The 17,400-nt window shown below is 45.4% G+C and overlaps 1 protein-coding gene across 5 annotated transcripts in view; it reads left to right on the top strand.

The window, feature by feature from the left end:
- Positions 1–17,400, top strand: part of TJP2 (tight junction protein 2) — a 104,063-nt gene that overhangs the window by 12,358 nt on the left and 74,305 nt on the right. For 2 of the 5 annotated variants that reach the window (XM_010860652.1, XM_010860649.1), the window contains exon 1: positions 7,311–7,594. The exons of the other annotated variants lie outside the window; for them this stretch is intronic. In XM_010860652.1, coding sequence (XP_010858954.1) covers positions 7,535–7,594 — 60 coding nt within the window. In that variant the 5' untranslated portion in view covers positions 7,311–7,534. Of the gene's footprint in view, positions 1–7,310; positions 7,595–17,400 lie in introns of those variants that run through there. 5 annotated transcript variants of the gene reach the window in all.

Raw genomic sequence — 17,400 nt, 5'->3', positions numbered from 1 at the left:
AGTTAAAATAGTGTTTGAAAGATTTGTAACACATAATGTGCATTTAATCAATTACTTTTTAATCCAGGTTTCTGAGTTTTTTGATGGGGTGTTAACAAGTGGCACCTCTCCCTGAAGAGTGTGGATTTTATATATTCTGCAATATCAGATCAGATCAGTGGTTCAGTCGTGTCCGACTCTTTGTGACCCCATGAATTGCAGCACACCAGGCCTCCCTGTCCAATACCAACTCCCGGAGTTCACTGAGACTCACGTCCATCAAGTCAGTGATGCCATCCAGCCATCTCATCCTATGTCATCCCCTTCTCCTCTTGCCCCCAATCCCTCCCAGCATCAGAGTCTTTTCCAATGAGTCAACTCTTCGCATGAGGTGGCCAAAGTACTGGAGTTTCAGCTTTAGCATCATTCCTTCCAAAGAAATCCCAGGGCCAATCTCCTTCAGAATGGACTGGTTGGATCTCCTTGCAGTCCAAGGGACTCTCAAGAGTCTTCTCCAACATCACAGTTCAAAAGCATCAATTCTTCAGTGCTCAGCAATATAAATAGTAGTAAAAATAATTAAAGATGTCAAACACAGAGCACAGTGCCTTTAGGATCCAGGGCACCTTGTCAGGAGGAGAGGGCTCTCCACAGACAGAGCGTGCTCTGTAGCAGGGTCTGTCCAGATGAAACCACATCCCAGAAAGTGCTTCTGTGATCTCCAGGATTGGACTTGGATTATGCTGTATCTCAACTCCTTTTGAGCAGGCTGAATATACCCAGGTCAGCTCCATAAGTTTCCTAGAAGCCTGCCCATCCACAGTATGGCACTCTGAGGTCAGCCCAGACCACAGCCACCTCCTTCCAACCAGAACTCCCCCCAGCACCGTTCCACGGCCTCCTCAGACTTGTAATCCATCCAGCTGATTCTGAGTTGCACAGCTAATTCTTCTATCAACTTTGTGGCCAGGTGAACTCATCATGGCCAGAAACATTGCCCAGTCCTTACACAGGATGGAGCGTAGGAACAGGGTAGGGTATGCTGGGGTTTGGAGTTTGTACCATTGGCAGTGAGAGGAGAGGCAAGTAGAAGCCACCATCCATTTAGAACTGAAAGCTTTCTTTCCCTGTAAGTCTGATTACTGGTATTTTCATCCTCTTTGTACTTACTGTAATATCTTTTCATTGCAGTGATAATAGCAGCAATGCCAACATATTATCAGTGGTAATGATGATGGTGATTAAAAAGAGGGAGCCCTTTCTTGGGCTACTCTCCCTTCCTGCTATTGTTCCTCTCTGGTCTTCCAATCCCCTAAATAGACCATCTACCATTCCCACCCTTTCATACCCTGCACTGGGCTCTCTGAAACCCTTGTTTCACTGTAAATGAAACATTCAGCTGAACTCCACCTTCTTGCTTTAATTTAAACTTGGCTTTCTCCTGAGGGCATCATTTCCTGGTAGTAACCTCAAGGGATGCTCTCTACTTTAGATGGAAAGAGAAATCTAAGCAGGAGCTGCCTTTGTGGTCCAGGCAGAGAAGCTCCAACAAAGGCTGTGGGACAGGAATGAACTTGGCAGGGTCTCAAGAGCAACAACTGCAGAGAAAGGCCGGTGCAGCTCCAGGAAGTGAGCTTGGGAGAGTGCAGGCTGAGCTGAGCCTGGAGAAGGCAGCAGGGTCCACGCATAGAGGACACGGAGGCTGCCTTAGCCCAGGCTGCCACAGCAGGACACCACGGACAGGGTGCTTAAACAACAGACGTTTACTTCTCACAGTTCTGGAGGCTGCGAAGTCCAAGATCAAGGTGCTGGCAGACTCAGTCCTCAGTGAGGGCCCCCTTCCTGGCTTCCAAACAGTCGCCTTCTCGCTGTGTGCTCACAGGGCCATTCCTAGGTGCCTGCACGTGGAGTTAACGAACTTGGAAAGTTAGCGAGAGTAACATTAAATAACGAAATGTAAAGGCTTGGGGCAGAGCAGAACTTTGAATGCCTCTCTCCTGGATGTTCTTTTAGGGTATGTGAGGTGACTGTTTATGGAAGGAGGCGTCCTTTAAGTGAATATGCACAGTTACTGGTGTGGTTGTTTGGCTTGGGAAGGGAAAGGAATGCCAGACCTTTTCTCCTGAAAAGTACCCTTCCTTCAGGCAGAGTTTTACCTGTCAGCACCTAAATCATGCATGTACTCGAGCAGTTCTTGTGCCCTGTCATCATTTGTGTACATGTCTTTCTCTTCATCATGCTCTGAGCAAGCCCCTTGTTGTATACTGTCTGTATCTGCTATATACCTACCCCAGCGCACCTGCTAGCCATTCAAGAAACACTTATTGAAGGAAAGTATCATTATAATGTGGGCCATTTAAAAAGTATTTATTGCATTTGTTATAATGTTGCTTTTGTTGTTTATGTTTTGTGTTGGTTTTTTTGCCTGCAAGGCATGTGGTAAACTGCACTGGAAACTTTCCCTGCCTTGGAAAGCCAAGTCCTAACCACTGGACCACCAGGGAAGTCCTGGGAGTGCCTTCATGATTCTAATCCACCAACCAGTGTGCAGGCCAACTCAGTTGCTTAGGTAGCCTGGAAACTTTTCATGTCAGGGTCCTTTGCTCCCATTTAATGATACTGTATAAAATCATGTTGCAAATAAGTGTGTGTCTGTTTGTGTGTGTGTGTGTGTGTGTGTTTATCCCCAAATCTTAATGTTCTTGAGGAAATCTGATTAAAAGTGTTTGGTTTTTACAGTTATTTGAGGTCCTCTGACCCTGCTTTAAAGACTTTATACACTGTAATACATAATGACAAGTGTTAAAACATTTCATAGACAATAACTACAATTAAAAAAGAAAAGTATACACAGTCCTAACCATTCATCAAATCATGTTCTCATATACTTTCCAATTCTTTTATATATATAGTAATTTTTTGTTATTGTCATTAGGATAGATAGTATTTTTGTTTGGTTGATGTTTTTGCTGCACCGTGTGCTTGTGAGATCTTAGTTCCCCAGCCAGCCTGGGCCGTGACAGTGAAAGTGTAAAGTCTTAACTGCTGGACTGAAGGGAACTCCCGAGGATAGATGCTATTTGTACCCTTTCTCATGGGTTATTATATTGTTATTATCCTTGTTGCTATACAGACTCCCTTATATAATTTTGAACTGCTGTAATTTAACAGTTCTCCAGCCTTGGAGAGCGATGGTTTCCATCCTATGTTATTATAAACAGGCATACGATGAAGCGCTGCCCCACCTCCCAGTCACGTGCTGTCATCTAACCTCCCAAGCCTATCTTGTTACTGAGACAGCTCTGGCCAGGATGATCTGTGGTTCTCTTCTTGGTGAACATCTTCTGTTCTTAACTGAACTCTTCAAAGTTCCATGTTGGCTGTTCTTCCCTTCTTGAAATTCATTCTTCTCTTGACTTTTTGGACACCTTACTGCAGTGGATTTCTTTCTTTCCCTTCTGGCAGTTCCTCTTTTATCTCTACCCTGGGGTCTTAAGCTTGCCTCCTAAGTATTGGCATTCCCTGGGATCTTCCCTAAGTATTGGCATACCCTTATTCTTTTCCTGCCTCAGTTTTTGTCATGTCTCTGAATACTCTCATTACCTCCCATGACATCAGCTTTCTTGATACACTGGCAATTTCCAAATCTCTTCCTCTACCACAAACCTCTCTACCTAAGATCTCGTTAATGCCTGGCACATAGTAGACACTTGACCATCTCCACCTGGAGGACCCATGACCCTCAAAACTCAATCAGTCCTTAACTAAATTCACCATCCTTCCTCAAGCCCCTCCCAAGATCTATTCCCATTCCTTTGTTTCCTCTTTTGGCAAAAGACACTGTCATCTACTTAGTTAAGCCAGAAACCTAAGAGTCACCTTAGACTCACTTCCCTCTTCCTTACCTCATATCTGATCAGGCAGTCACCCAGTCTGCTGATTCCACTTCCTTCATCCCTTGAACTGGCTTATTTTGTCTAACTTCATAGTCAAATCATCTCTCACCTGCATTCCCACAAAAATCCTTTTTTTGGTTGTTGTTGGCCTTGTCATTCTTACTGATGCCCCTCCCTGCAACCCCTACCCAACTCATCCATTTTCCAAGAAGCTGACAGAGTGATCTTCAAAAATGCCAGTCTAATCCCACTTCTGCAGGGTCACAGTAGAACACAAACCTTGTTTGCCTGAACAACCTTACCTCCTGCTACCTCAGCAGCAAGCCTGTGATCTCTTCCTTTTTTCTCCACTTGTTATTTGTTGTCTTCACCTGGAAAGCTTTCTCCTCTTTTTGTCTCACAAAGTCATTCCTCTCTGTCCTTTAGAATGTGTAAGCTGCTATCTCATCTCTGGAAAGACTTCGCTAAACCCCACACCCCTATCTGGGTGAGGAACCCCCTCCAGAAAGACCCTAGACTACTCTGAGCTGCCAGGAATCTTAAACGGTTTCTTATAATTTACTAATTGTCTGAGTTAGTAGGCTGAACTCTGGGGCCAGAGCCTAACTAAGTCTTGTATCAGGGGGTTCTGACTTTAAAAAAGTGTTTAGTAATTATTTGTTGGATAGAAGTTCTTTGGAGAAACAAAATTCTAGGAATGGGGTTCACATGTGCAAGCCCACTTGTGAGAAATATATACTAGTATAACTTGCTTTTCCAAAGAGTTGTATAGATTTATACTGCCACTAGCAATGGTACTGTATCAATTGAAAGACTTTCTTCAACATGAGTCAGAACTATGTATTGTGTCAGAATGTTGGTATTTCTACTATAAAAGTATGTCATCATTTGGAGTATTGTAGTGTATTAGAAGGGCTTCCCTGGTGGCTCAGTGATAAAGAATCTACCTGCCCAATCAGCAGACTTGGGTTTGATCCCTGGATCCGGAAGATCCCATGGAGAGGGAAATTGCCACCCACTCCAGTATTCTTGCCTGGGAAATCCCAGGGACAGAGGAGCCTGGCGGGCTACAGTCCATGGAGTTGAAAACAGCTAGACACGCCTTAGCAACTAATGAATAGCCACAATGCAATAGAACTTTATGCAGCGATGGACATCTGTGTGGGTACTGACTGAGCACTGGAGATATGACTAACATGAGTAACAAACTGGACTTTTAGTTTCTTTTAGTTTTAATTTAAATTTAAATGTATCCAATACTCACATGTGACAAGTGGTTATCATGTTGGACAATGCAACTCTAGAAAGAAAAAGGAAAATCATCCAGCAGATATAATTGCCACATTCTGGGTGCCTTTCTTTTTAAATGCTAGTGGTATAAGCTCACATCACTAAGGTGTGACCAGTTCACAAATGGTGTCACTGTTATTATTAGCACTGCCTAATTTGGGAAACTTTTTTTTTTTAATGGTGCTTTCATCAGGAGAGTAACACCTTACCTCAGGAATACAACCAAAGCATCTAATTCTGGAGACTTAAAACTGGGAAATGTTACTCACAGTGCTTTTTATTCAGAGGCAGGCACTTTGCCATTCCAAAGGAGGCCAGAAGCTAACACTTTCAGAGGCATCTGCTCGACTTGTTTTTCCACATAAGTTGCCAAACTTGTTTTCATTAGGCAGGAAATGAAGCAACTTTTCAGGGAGAGAGCCTGCCATCTGCATCTCCTCAGTGGGTCCATCAACCCTTCTACCTTCTGAGGTGCTGTGCTTTAGTCGCTTACTCATGTTCAACTCTTTGCAACCGCATGGACTGTAGCCCACCATACACCTCTGTCCATGGGGATTCTCCAGGCAAGAATACTGGAGTGGGTTGCCACGCTCTCCTCTATCTAAGTTCTGGTGGGCCTACCTAAGAGAAGGATGGGCTGAACTTTTCTCTCTCACAATGCGGTTTCCTTAAGATTTCAAACCCAAAGGTATATTTTCATTCAGTGTACCTGTTTTGATTATCCAAATAACTTACATGCCTTTAAAATAAGGAAACTTAGTTATTGTGCACAATTATATATACGTAGACTTCTCTTCTCACAAAGAGTCGGACACGACTGAGCGACGGAACTGAACTGAGACTTCTCTGATGGCTCAGACAGTAAAGAATCCACCTGCAATGTAGGAGACCTGGGTTCCATCCCTGGGTGGGGGAGATCCCCAATATTCTTGCTTGAAAAATCCGGTTGACAGAGAAACCTGTTGGGCTACAGTCCATGGGGTCGCAAACAGTTGGACACGACTGAGTGACTAACACACAACAGAGGACTCTACAATGAATAAATGTACTGAGTTGAATTTGATGAATTCTTCCTAATAAGCATTTGTGACCTACTTTGGGGCTTCCCTTCCCTTGTGGTTCAGCTGGTAAAGAATCCCCTGCAATGCGGGAGACCTGGGTTTGATCCCTGGGTTGGAAAGATCCCCTGGAGAAGGGAAAGGCTACCCACTCCAGTTTTCTGGCCTGGAGAATTCCAAGGACTGCTATAGTCCATGGGGTGGCAAAGAGTCGGACACAACTTAGCGACTTTCACTTAAAAAAAAAAAGCCTCAGAAGCTGTTGACGGAAGAGGAGTTTTAATCCCTATTGGAGTTGTTGGGAATGTGCCAAAGAGAGAACTTGGAGTATATTTTCCTTAAAAGTCTTGTTTTATTATCACGAACATCTCACACTCTCCGAATTCAGGGTATCAGTTGTTGAGCCGAGAAAGGTGGGGTACAGTCCTGGGTTATGTGTCTGTGTTGGCTGGCCGGTCTGGTCTCTAGGCAGGACAAAAAGAAACTTTGGAGCTTCCCCGGTCCTTTCTTTTGGAAGAGAATTGGGAAGAAGGCTCTGCAAACCTCTCCAAAAAGTGTTCGTACAAGATGCGCACGCGACCTTGGGGGCAGAAAGAAAGTGAAAGTGTCAGTCGCTCAGTAGCGTCTAGCTCTTTGCGACCCCATGGACCCTCCAGGCTCCTTTGTCCATTGGGGGTTCTCCAGGCAAGAATACTGGGGTGGGTTGCCATTCCCTTCTCCAGGGGAATCTTCCCGACCCAGGGATCCGAACCTGTCTTCCGCCTTGCATGCTGATTCTTTCCCCGCGGATAATGAGACCACCCCGAACTCACTGCTACACGCGAATTTGCAGCGCTTCCCCGGCGCGCGCCCGGAGCCGGACCTGCTGCCCCCAGTGCGTGCCGCGGAGCGAACCATCGGGTCCGCCGGAGAGGGGTTGGGCGTGGGAGCGGCGGGACGCTCTGTCCTCGGGGTTTCCCTGCTGCCTCTCCCCTCTTAGGTCGTCGGCCGAGAGTCGCGCACGGGGCTCCGCGGGGACTCCGGGGGCACGGCGCCGGCAAGGCAAGCCCTCCCCCCGGCCGTGCAGGGGTGGTAGCGGCCCATTTGAGAGTTTCCGCGGCCAGGCGGCGGGCGCTGAGGCGCTGCGTTGGGTAGGGGGCGGGCCGTTGCCGCCTCCGCCGCTGCCGTGGAGGGAGGGACAAAGGGGTGGGTCCCCGCGGACTAAAACCGGGCTAAAATCCGGCTGCGGGGCTGGGGACTGACCTGCAGCCTGGACAAGGAGGAGAAGCGGGGCCCAGGACAGGCGTGCCCACGCGGGACCCGCGCTCGAAGATGCCGGTGCGAGGAGATCGCGGGTTTCCATCTCGGCGGGAAATGTCAGGTTGGCTCCCTGTAAGTTCCCTCTTGCGTTCCGCTTGGTTGGGAGAAGGGTCCCGAGGAGAGAGCCTGGGAGCGCGTGGTGGGCTTCCCGGATGCGCCATGGGTGACTGGGATTCTCCCATGCGGAGGTGGGGTTGAGGGCAGCGGGTAGGTTTCACCGGACGGGGGTGGTGGTTCGTGGCCTCCCAGGCTCCTGGATCCTTCTCACTGTTCTCCAAAGTCACTTGGATTTCGGGTTAAGTCGCGAGTAGGGAAAAAATGTCTTGAACTCTGTCTTGGATCCCTACTACTTCGGGGGCGTCTCGCTGTGCCTGCTGTGTCGCCTGCCCTGTGCCTGTGTTTTCCTTCTCTGTTCCAAACTTCACTCTCTGGTTGATGCAAAATTACAGGCGTGTGTGCGTGAGACACACTGACAACTCTTTGGACCAGAACCCCCATTTTCCCTTTTAATCAGCTACATTTGCGGTAGAAGTAAAAGTTGTTTGCTGTAGGAAATGGAGATGGGGTTTGGGAGGACGCCACGAGAAGAGAGTGATGAATGCTTTGTACTCTGGTATTATCTTACCTGTCACCAGTTCCTTTTCTGTCTTCATTTGTGAAGTCTCTGCTTTACACAGTAGTTTATTTTAAATTATAAATAATCAGGGTTTTGACTACAGGGTTTTAACATTCTTGAAATGTGGATGAACTTGGGAGTGAATACTCCAGGGCTTAGTAATGGAAAGGAATACAGCCTCCCACCTCTGTTTTAGCTTCAGTTCTTAGGCAGCGCTGCCGCCTTGGCAGCTGTCTAGCCTGAGTAATGGTTGTGGTTTCCCTGCAGTTCCCAGTGGAAACTGCCCTCATAGAAACTGCCCTCCCTTCCTCAGTTGGGGGAATCCCAGCAGAGAAGGCAAGAGGCCCTTGTCCTCAGATCTTTAGGTGGTCTGGGCCAGCTGTGCTGACACTCTGGGAGAACAGGTCCACTTGTGTCTGGATTATTCCTGGGCGAGACACTCTGCACACAGACCTTGGAATCAGACTGTTTTCTTTTTAAGTGAGGAGTTAGTGGTCATGATTGCATTTGTAGCAGAGTGCCATGTGATATCCTGCCTTAGAGAATGAAATTTGGTTATTCGATAAATTTTCATGACTGGCTTCACTTCAGTGTGGGGATGGCTCTGTCACCCTGTCTTGTTGGGGAAGAATGCAAATCTTTAAGACTCTGATGTATTCCAATTAGAGAGATGAACAGGATTCTGTCGTTTTCCCTCTTTGGCGAGGTGAAAGAAGCTAGGAGTGGGGGTGCCTTAATAAGGCGGTGGTGGCTTTTGAGGTTTTTCTTGCGCTTTTTCTGAGCTGCTGTCAGAGATTTCCCCTGCCCCGATTCGCTGCTGCAACTTTTTCAGGACCACGCAGCTAATAACGTAATGAGCACCTGCTTGTGCCGGTCCATTGTGAAGAGGTGAGTGCATGAGATAAGCAAGACTCAATTTCTGTCTTTCAAGAGTCTGCTATGCAAGCTGAAAATTTTAGGTGTATTTTTAGATTGTGTAGACTCTCTCTGCTGGGATACCCTGGCTGAAGGAGGGAGTATGAAATACAGATATACACTCTGCAGTACAGAAATGGAACAAAGTGTGGGATTGTCCTTTGCACACTCCCTTCAGGGATTCTTTTGGGGAAGAAAGTTTGCCATTTGAACAGATTCCTAACCCTTCCTAACTCTTCACCCCACCCGCCCTTCCCACACACATCAAGCTACTCTTGTACCAAATCTGCATGACTTTTTCACCTATAGAATATATGATAGCATACAAGACTCAAGCGGCCCCGCCTAGTTTCAAGGACTTATCTGTCTCCTAAGAAGAACTTCTTCAGAAAAGAAAAACTTGCTAAAGTCACTAGGGATTTTATCATCTCCCTCAAATTCCCAGGCACTTCTCCCATGGAAGAGAAATGTCTGGCTGTGACCTTTTGTCAATATACAAAGAAATAAACTAAAAGTTAAACAAATGGAGGGTTAGGAAGGGTTAGGAAGATGGGGCTAATAACACACCTCACAGGGTTGAGTGAGGACTGAATGAAATGTGCCAGGGTGCCTGGCTAGTGGGTGCTAAATAAACAGTAGCTTGTACAGTCATTCCTCAGTATCATGGGAAGGGGGAGAATGGTTCTGGGACCTCCACAGGATACCAAAATCCAAAGATGCTCAAAGTCCTTAATATAAAATGGCATACATAGTATTTTCCTGTAACCTCAAGGCATCCTCCTGTACACTTTAAATCATCTCTAGGTTAAGATCCCCTAGAGGAGGGGCATGGCAACCCCCTCCAGTATTTTTGCCTGGAGAACCCCATGGACAGAGGAGCCTAGCAGCTATGTTCCATAGGGTTCACAGGGCTGCAAATAGTCCCACAAGACTGAAGTGACTGAGCATGCAAGCACAGGCTACTTACAATACTATATTCAATGTAAATATTTTGTAAATAGTTGTAATCACAATGTAAATGATGTGTAAATAGTTCTTGGTGTGGCAAATTCAAGTTTTGCTTTCTGGAACTTTCTGGGATTTCTCCCCTGCCCCCATACATTTTTGATCCATGATGGGTTGAATCCTCAGGATATGGAGGGCTGACTGTAATAGGAACCAAAACAGGTGCTGAAAACTCTTAAGTGCAGGATCCTGGGTTACTAAGGCAAGTGGGACCTGCTGCTGCTGCTGCTGCTAAGTCGCTTCAGTTGTGTCCGATTCTTAGTGACCCCATGGACTGCAGCCTACCAGGCTCCTCCGCCCATGGGAGGCAAGAGTACTGGCGTGGGGTGCCATTGCCTTCTCCGAAGTGGGACCTAGAAGCACAAATAGGAGATGCCAGGTAGGTATCAGGGCAGTTGCTGGGGGAAAGAACAAGAGATGCTCACACTCGAAAGACCTTGAATGCCAGTAAGAGAACTTTAAGAAAAAGCCACAGAAATCCCTCATGTATTAATGACTTGACTTTTCCTGCAAAGGAATGAGCCAATTTCCTAGTAAACACTCTACCCCACACCCCCTACATAGGGAATATTACTATTTGGGGGGCACTCATATGCTTAAGATCCTAAATTTTTTAGCACCACTTGCTGGGGAGTTCCATTTGCAAGGATTTCTGCCTCCATTTGTTTAACTTTTAGTCTATTTCTTTGTATATTGACAAAAGGTCACAGCCAGACATTTCTCTTCCATGGGAGAAGTGCCTGGGAATTTGAGGGAGATGGATAAAATCCCTAGTGACTTTAGCAAGTTTTTCTTTTCTGAAGAAGTTCTTCTTAGGAGACAGATAAGTCCTTGAAACTAGGCGGGGCCGCTTGAGTCTTGTATGCTGTCATATATTCTGTAGGTGAAAAAGTCATGCAGATTTGGTGCAAGAGTAGCTTGATGTGTGTGGGAAGGGCGGGTGGGGTGAAGAGTTAGGAAGGGTTAGTAATCACGCTGAAACTTTCCACATACCTCTACCAAAAATATGAGCCATCAGGGAATTCCTTGCCTAATCCCTAAAACAAATCCCATTGAGGAGCTGTGGCTGTAGATTTGCTTATCTAGGTTGAGAGCTGATACCCTATAAAATGCCTTGTTGATCAGACTTGAGGCGGTAATCACAGGGCAAGTGCTGGGCCAGAATGGCCTTGGACCAGCCAGCCTTGGGGTTGAGAAGAATTTTCATTGAAAATTAAGTGGGCATGGTAGAATGATTATCTAAGATGATTATCTAATGATTGTCTACTGAGTTCATGTCTTCATCCCAAATCCAAGGGTCAGGATCAGAAACATAGACTCAGAGGTCAGATTCAACACCTGTTTTGTGGGTTAAAAACTTGTTTTACATGGCCCTTTAAAAAAAAAAAATTTTTTTATTTTTTGGCTGCACTGGATCTTCATTGCTGAGCATGGGCTTTCTCTGGTTTTAGTGAGCAGGGGCGGTGTTCTCATTGTGGTGCAGGGGTTCCTCATTGTGGCTTCTCTTGTTGAGAAGCACGGGCTGTCGGCGCACAGACTTCAGTAGTTGCAGCACGTGGGCTCAGTAGTTGGGGCTCGTAGGTTTAGTTGCTCCACAGCATGTGGAATCTTCCCAGACTAGAGATCTAACCCCTGTCCCCTGCAGTGACAGGAGGATCCTTAACCACTGGACCACCAGGGAAGCCCTACACGGGCTCTTTTTAAGGTTCAGAAAGAAAAGAAATGTTCCCTAAAGCAATTTAGAACCTACTTCATCCCTACAGGAACTTTTATGATTACCCTTATGAGTAGAAGCTCTTTTAGCTAGCAAATTTATGAGGGTCTGATATGGTACCTCCATTAAAAATTTTGCAAAAGTCATATAATAGCAATGGAAAAAGGTTATCAGGCACTCAGTCCCACTATCTGCTATTGGCAATAGCTAGTTCCAGGTTTGAAGGCTACCTAGGAAAGGAGCCAAGTAAATCTACGCTGCCCGTGTCACCGTATGAGGAAGAGAGTTCTGAGGTGGAAAGTACCAGCATCTACTTTCGCAGCTTCGTTAGGAAATGCTCTTCCTAGAACGTGGCCTCTGACTGTTAGAACCCAGGCAGGCCTGTGTGGGCCTTCCCCTAATAGTGACTGTTTCATACTGGCTTTTTAAGGGGACTAGAGTCTCTTTCCGGAGAAGGCAATGGCACCCCACTCCAGTACTATTGCCTGGAAAATCCCACGGACGGAGGAGCCTGGTGGGCTACAGTCCATGGGGTTGCTAAGAGTCGGACACGACTGAGCGACTTCACTTTCACTTTTCACTTTCCTGCATTGGAGAAGGAAATGGCGACCCAGTCCAGTGTTCTTGCCTGGAGAATCCCGGGGACAGCGGAGCCTGGTGGGCTGCTGTCTATGGGGTCGCACAGAGTCGGACACGACTGAAGCGACTTAGCAGCAGCAGCAGCAGCAGAGTCTCTTTTATCCAAAGCCACATCAGCTTCAATAACCTGTGAGCTCAAAAGGGTGATGCAGGACTGTCATTGGAAAACCATCGATTAAGTTTGTTATGCATTTTCTCTTGTCTTTTTTGCTATCTCCTAACCAGTCCATTCTAAAGGAGATCAGCCCTGGGATTTCTTTGGAAGGAATGATGCTAAAGCTGAAACTCCAGTACTTTGGCCACCTCGAAGAGTTGACTCATTGGAAAAGACTCTGATGCTGGGAGGGATTGGGGGCAAGAGGAGAAGGGGACGACAGAGGATGAGATGGCTGGATGGACATGAGTCTGAGTGAACTCCGGGAGTTGGTGTTGGACAGGGAGGCCTGGCATGCTGCGATTCATGGGGTCGCAAAGAGTTGGACACCACTGAGCAGCTGATCTGATCTGATCTGTTTTTTCCCCAAGTGTGTTGTACAGACAGACTGTACAGGGAGGAACATTGCCCATTCTTTAATTACCGTGCATTTCTCTTGTGTAAATAAAAAACGAAAAGCCAGTCTGTAAATTCATTTATTTCATGGATAGTTTGCTTAGAATGGGGCAAAAATAAGTATTAAGTAAAACAGTGAGTTTGATTTAAGAAAAATAGTAAATTATCAGGATGAGTGGAGTGAGAATAAGATAAAAAATTGTGAAGAGAGCCCTTGAAATCTGAGATTTGGAAAATACTCTTAAATTGTGAGTGTGACATTTAGGTATGGAGAGCTAGGTATACCTCAACCACACCTTCAGAAAAGTCACCACAACATGGCCCAGAAAAGACAGGAAAGTTGAACTTGATGGGCTTTATGTCTTAACGTGTGTATCGTGCCATTGTCTACCCAGACAGTGTATTTGTGAAGCTATTTAACGTCTTCCGTAAGTTTCATTCCCTTCTCTGCTTCCCATGAGCCATTCTGCAGTTTTAAGGTCTGTTGGTGTGACATTTGCAGTAGGATAGCGTACTCCAGTGTTCTTGCCTGGAGAATCCCAGGGACAGGGGAGCCTGGTGGGCTGCCGTCTCTGGGGTCGCATAGAGTTGGACACGACTGAAGCGACTTAGCAGCAGCAGCAGCGTGAAAAGAGGGGAAGAGCTTTGGCACTCCTGGAGGACATACCTCTGTTACCAAATGCATCTTAGTCACCATTCATCAGTGCTTAAGAGTAGAGAGACCCAAGCAGCCTCCCATGCAATGCATCTAACTCATTAAAAATGAAGCTCATAAAAGTGAAGTCGCTCAGTTGTGTCCGACTCTTTGCTACCCCATGGACTGTAGCCTACCATGCCTGAGGAGCCTCTCAGTCCATGGAATTTTCCAGGCAAGAATACTGGAGTGGGTAGCCATTCCCTTCTTCAGGGGATCTTCCCAACCCTGCAGGCAAGACGCTTTACCGTCTGAGCCACCAGGGAAGCCTATGGTCTGTAAACTATACTTTAACAAGGATTGTCATTGGAATTGTAAGTCTTGAGATAGGGAAAAAGCACCTTGCTATGACCTGGAGAAAAGAGCAATTGAGGTTCTTCGTGGTCGGTGAATAAAACCACGACAGAAAACACTTTGTTTCAGTCACCAGAATCCCTAATTCTGTGGGTGTGCACAGTTTTCATGAGAAATCCTAGGCCTTCAATTAGTAACTTGTTCTTTAGTCATTTAAAGTCAGTAAAGATATTTGTTTAGTGCCTCTGCCAGATGGTTAAAGTTAAATCAGGTCTTTAATCTTAAAAACCATGCAGCTTCTCTGTCACTTACACATCATGGTGTGTTGCAAACCATAGCAGTATAAATTTTGATGATAATGAGTGTTTATTTTAGCTTTCAGGCTAAATATTTTGCCTGATTAGATTATAGATTATAGTTTCTACTTATATTTCTGTTCCCCCATCATCTTGTGTGTCTGTGTGGGGAGGATGGGGGAGAGTTTGGGGGTATTGATAGTAGTGGTAAAAGACTATTGATAGATCTTTTGAAAATAAAATATTTGTTGGGTATTACAGGAAGCTCTTCTGACCCCAGAATGTCAAATTATACTATTAATCATGGCAAAAATCTCATGTCACATCCTTGAGTACAGTTGTTTACTGAATTTTACCCATATGCACATGTAAACACGGATTTCAGAGTTAATCAATGCAGTAATTATTATTTGTGTCATAGACTTTACTCAGCCATATGAAATATATGCATTATGTTCACAAGAGAAAAATGATGTCGTCTTTGGAAACTTTAATTGTAGAATGCTTCATCTGACACCCTATATAAACACAGGACTAAATATATAGTTATGTTTTTATAGTTAGTGACAATATAGTTAGAAGTCAAGAGGCATTTAGAAGGAACATATGTAATACACTGTGGAAGAAAATTATTGGGATAGTCTTGCTGGTCATTAAAGCGTTGGACACGACTGAGCGACTTTCACTAACAGTTATTAGGCTGTAATTAATAGTTAACGATTAGAATCCAGTTGTAGGTTTTGTTTTGTTGGCCACGGGGCATACAGGGTCTTAGTTCCCCTACCAGGGATCGAACCTGGGTCCCTTGCAGTTAAAGTGCAGTGTCCTAACCAGTGGACCACCAGGAGAGTCCCAGAATCCAGTTGTATCTTTGCCATTGTATATGTTAGAAAAAGCTTTGTTAGAGATGAGAGAATACCGCAGATACTCTAGGTTTTGCCACTTAGTTGAAGGTGAACTGGGGAAATAATGCATTCTAGTCATCAATAGGATTTAGTGAACTTCTCTTCTAGGACTTGTAGCTTCGTGAACCTTTGTTGTTCTGATAAAATAATGTTCCGTGTGTGGTTGTTTGTTTCCATTCACTGAGAGACATCCTAGGTTGTGGGGTTTCTTCTCTGCCTCCTTTTGCAGCGGGCATCTGAGAGGTTGCGTGTGCTGGGCTCAGCAATGGGGAGGAGGGATGATGTAGCCATCAGGGGCTACCAGCCCATTCTCCATCCTCGGACGGCTGTCTCCAAATATATCTAGCAAAGCAGAATGAAGTTCTTTGAAGAAATAAGTATTAGCCAAACTAGCCATTTCTGCTTTCGAAAAGGATAGTTCAGAAGAAACTTCCTGGTGAGCTCATTTTTAGTTGCTCCCTTGTCCTTCTTCCCTCAGGCTGAATCAGTTACCTCCTGGCCTGTGATTGGTTAGTGTACACACACCAGTGTTTATTTGAGCCCTTATCACATCTGCCTTATGCCAGTCATTTCCTGTCAGCCATGAGCCCCTCCCTGGTCTGCGTCATCCCAGACACTGACGGGTCACCACGCACATTCACTGAAGTACTGACCACATTTTACTGACTTGATTTGGGGAAGCCTTATTGCATAAAGTAGTAAGAATGAAAGACTCATTGAGAACTTAGAAAAGTGGATTCCTAGATTCCTGACATTGATAGAGTGACTGGATGATAGTTTGTCCATAAGAAAAAAATAATGTAGAATTTTTATTAATATACAGATCCTTTCTTCGATGGTGTATAAGCTGTACTAAGAATTAGCTTTGTGACTTTAGCTAAGGCATGTAATTCTATTAATAATGTCAGTTACTTTCTGGGGATAACTATACTTGATCATCTCTGAGGTCTCTTACTGTGCTTAAGATTCTCAGTATCCAGTGTAAAGCTAGAGAACATTCTAAATTTCTGTTGGTTCTTGTCACCTTGAAGTGCTTTCATACTCCTTAGACAAATTGTGTGTGTTTTCTTTCTCTTTGTTTTCTCTTTGAAGATGAGATTCAGTGCAGTCTGTCTGCAAAGCAGTGTTTTAAGAGTGGCTGTCTTGTTTAGCTCATGAAGTGATGGAAAGATCTATTATTCAGTTGCAGCTTAAATAATGTACCAGCTCAGTAGGTACTGAATTCTCTTCCTCACTCTGCAGCCCCAAGTCAGCAGCTGCAACCATCTCACAGAACTTCTTGAGAGTTCTTTTTCCTTCCTCTTCCTTTTCCCCTCCACCCTTCCCAGTGAAAGCTGAATCCTGGGAGCCTCCAGTACCCCCTCCCTTCCCTATGGAATCCTCTCCCAGGAGCCACGATGCCTGTAGCATGGGCACAGAAGGTAAGGCAGGCCTGTCACTAGGAGCCCTTTCTGATTTGTTCTTCACCAGTGTACTGGAGACGGCCTCCTGGTGACTGTTGCAAGACCTCTTTCACTGTTACTGACTGACATGAAGTCGCTCTCCGGCAGCCACATTTCATAGATGCCTCAGGCACATGGGATTTTTTCTGCCTAACTTCAGGGAGAGCACTTCGCCTGCCTTGGTCGGGTCTGTTTAGTGTCTGGGTGAGTTTTAAGAGGGGAGAGAGATTTGTGGCATCTCAGACATGCATTGAAATTTTCCAGAAATGCAACTGGAAGCATTTGTGCTTTTCCTTCTGTTACTGTGAAGAGTCTAAAAACAGGCAACTGGCAATATGTTGAAATCAAGAGGTAATGAGTTCACTTTGAACATCAGTGTTTTTTCAGATTTTAATCAGAGGCCGAGAAGGAAATGGCAACCCACTCCAGTATTCTTGACTAGAGAATCTTGTGGATAGAGGAGCCTGGTGGTCGCACAGAGTTGGACATGACTGAAGCGACTTAGCATGCATGCGTGCATTGCAGAAGGAAATGACAACCCACTCCAGTGTTCTTGCCTGGAGAATCTCAGGGACAGAGGAGCCTGATGGGCTGCCATCTATGGGGTTGAACAGAGTTGGACACGACTGGAGCAACTTAGCAGCAGCAGTAGAAGCAGCAATACTTGATCAGCTTATAGTTCTTAAGTGTAGTTTGCAGATGTCTTTACTCAAGAGTTGGGAAGAGACAGGAAAGGTAGACTGAATTTACCAAAGAAGTGAGGTGAAAAATATTTGCCTGAAATTGAGGAAAATTTTCCTGTGGGAAT

Source organism: Bison bison, unplaced genomic scaffold, assembly GCF_000754665.1.
Source record: "Bison bison bison isolate TAMUID 2011002044 unplaced genomic scaffold, Bison_UMD1.0 scf7180017864469, whole genome shotgun sequence".
NCBI lineage: Eukaryota > Metazoa > Chordata > Mammalia > Artiodactyla > Bovidae > Bison > Bison bison.
The sequence above is the reverse complement of the archived record's forward strand: the minus strand, read 5'-3'. Positions and strand labels throughout refer to the sequence as shown.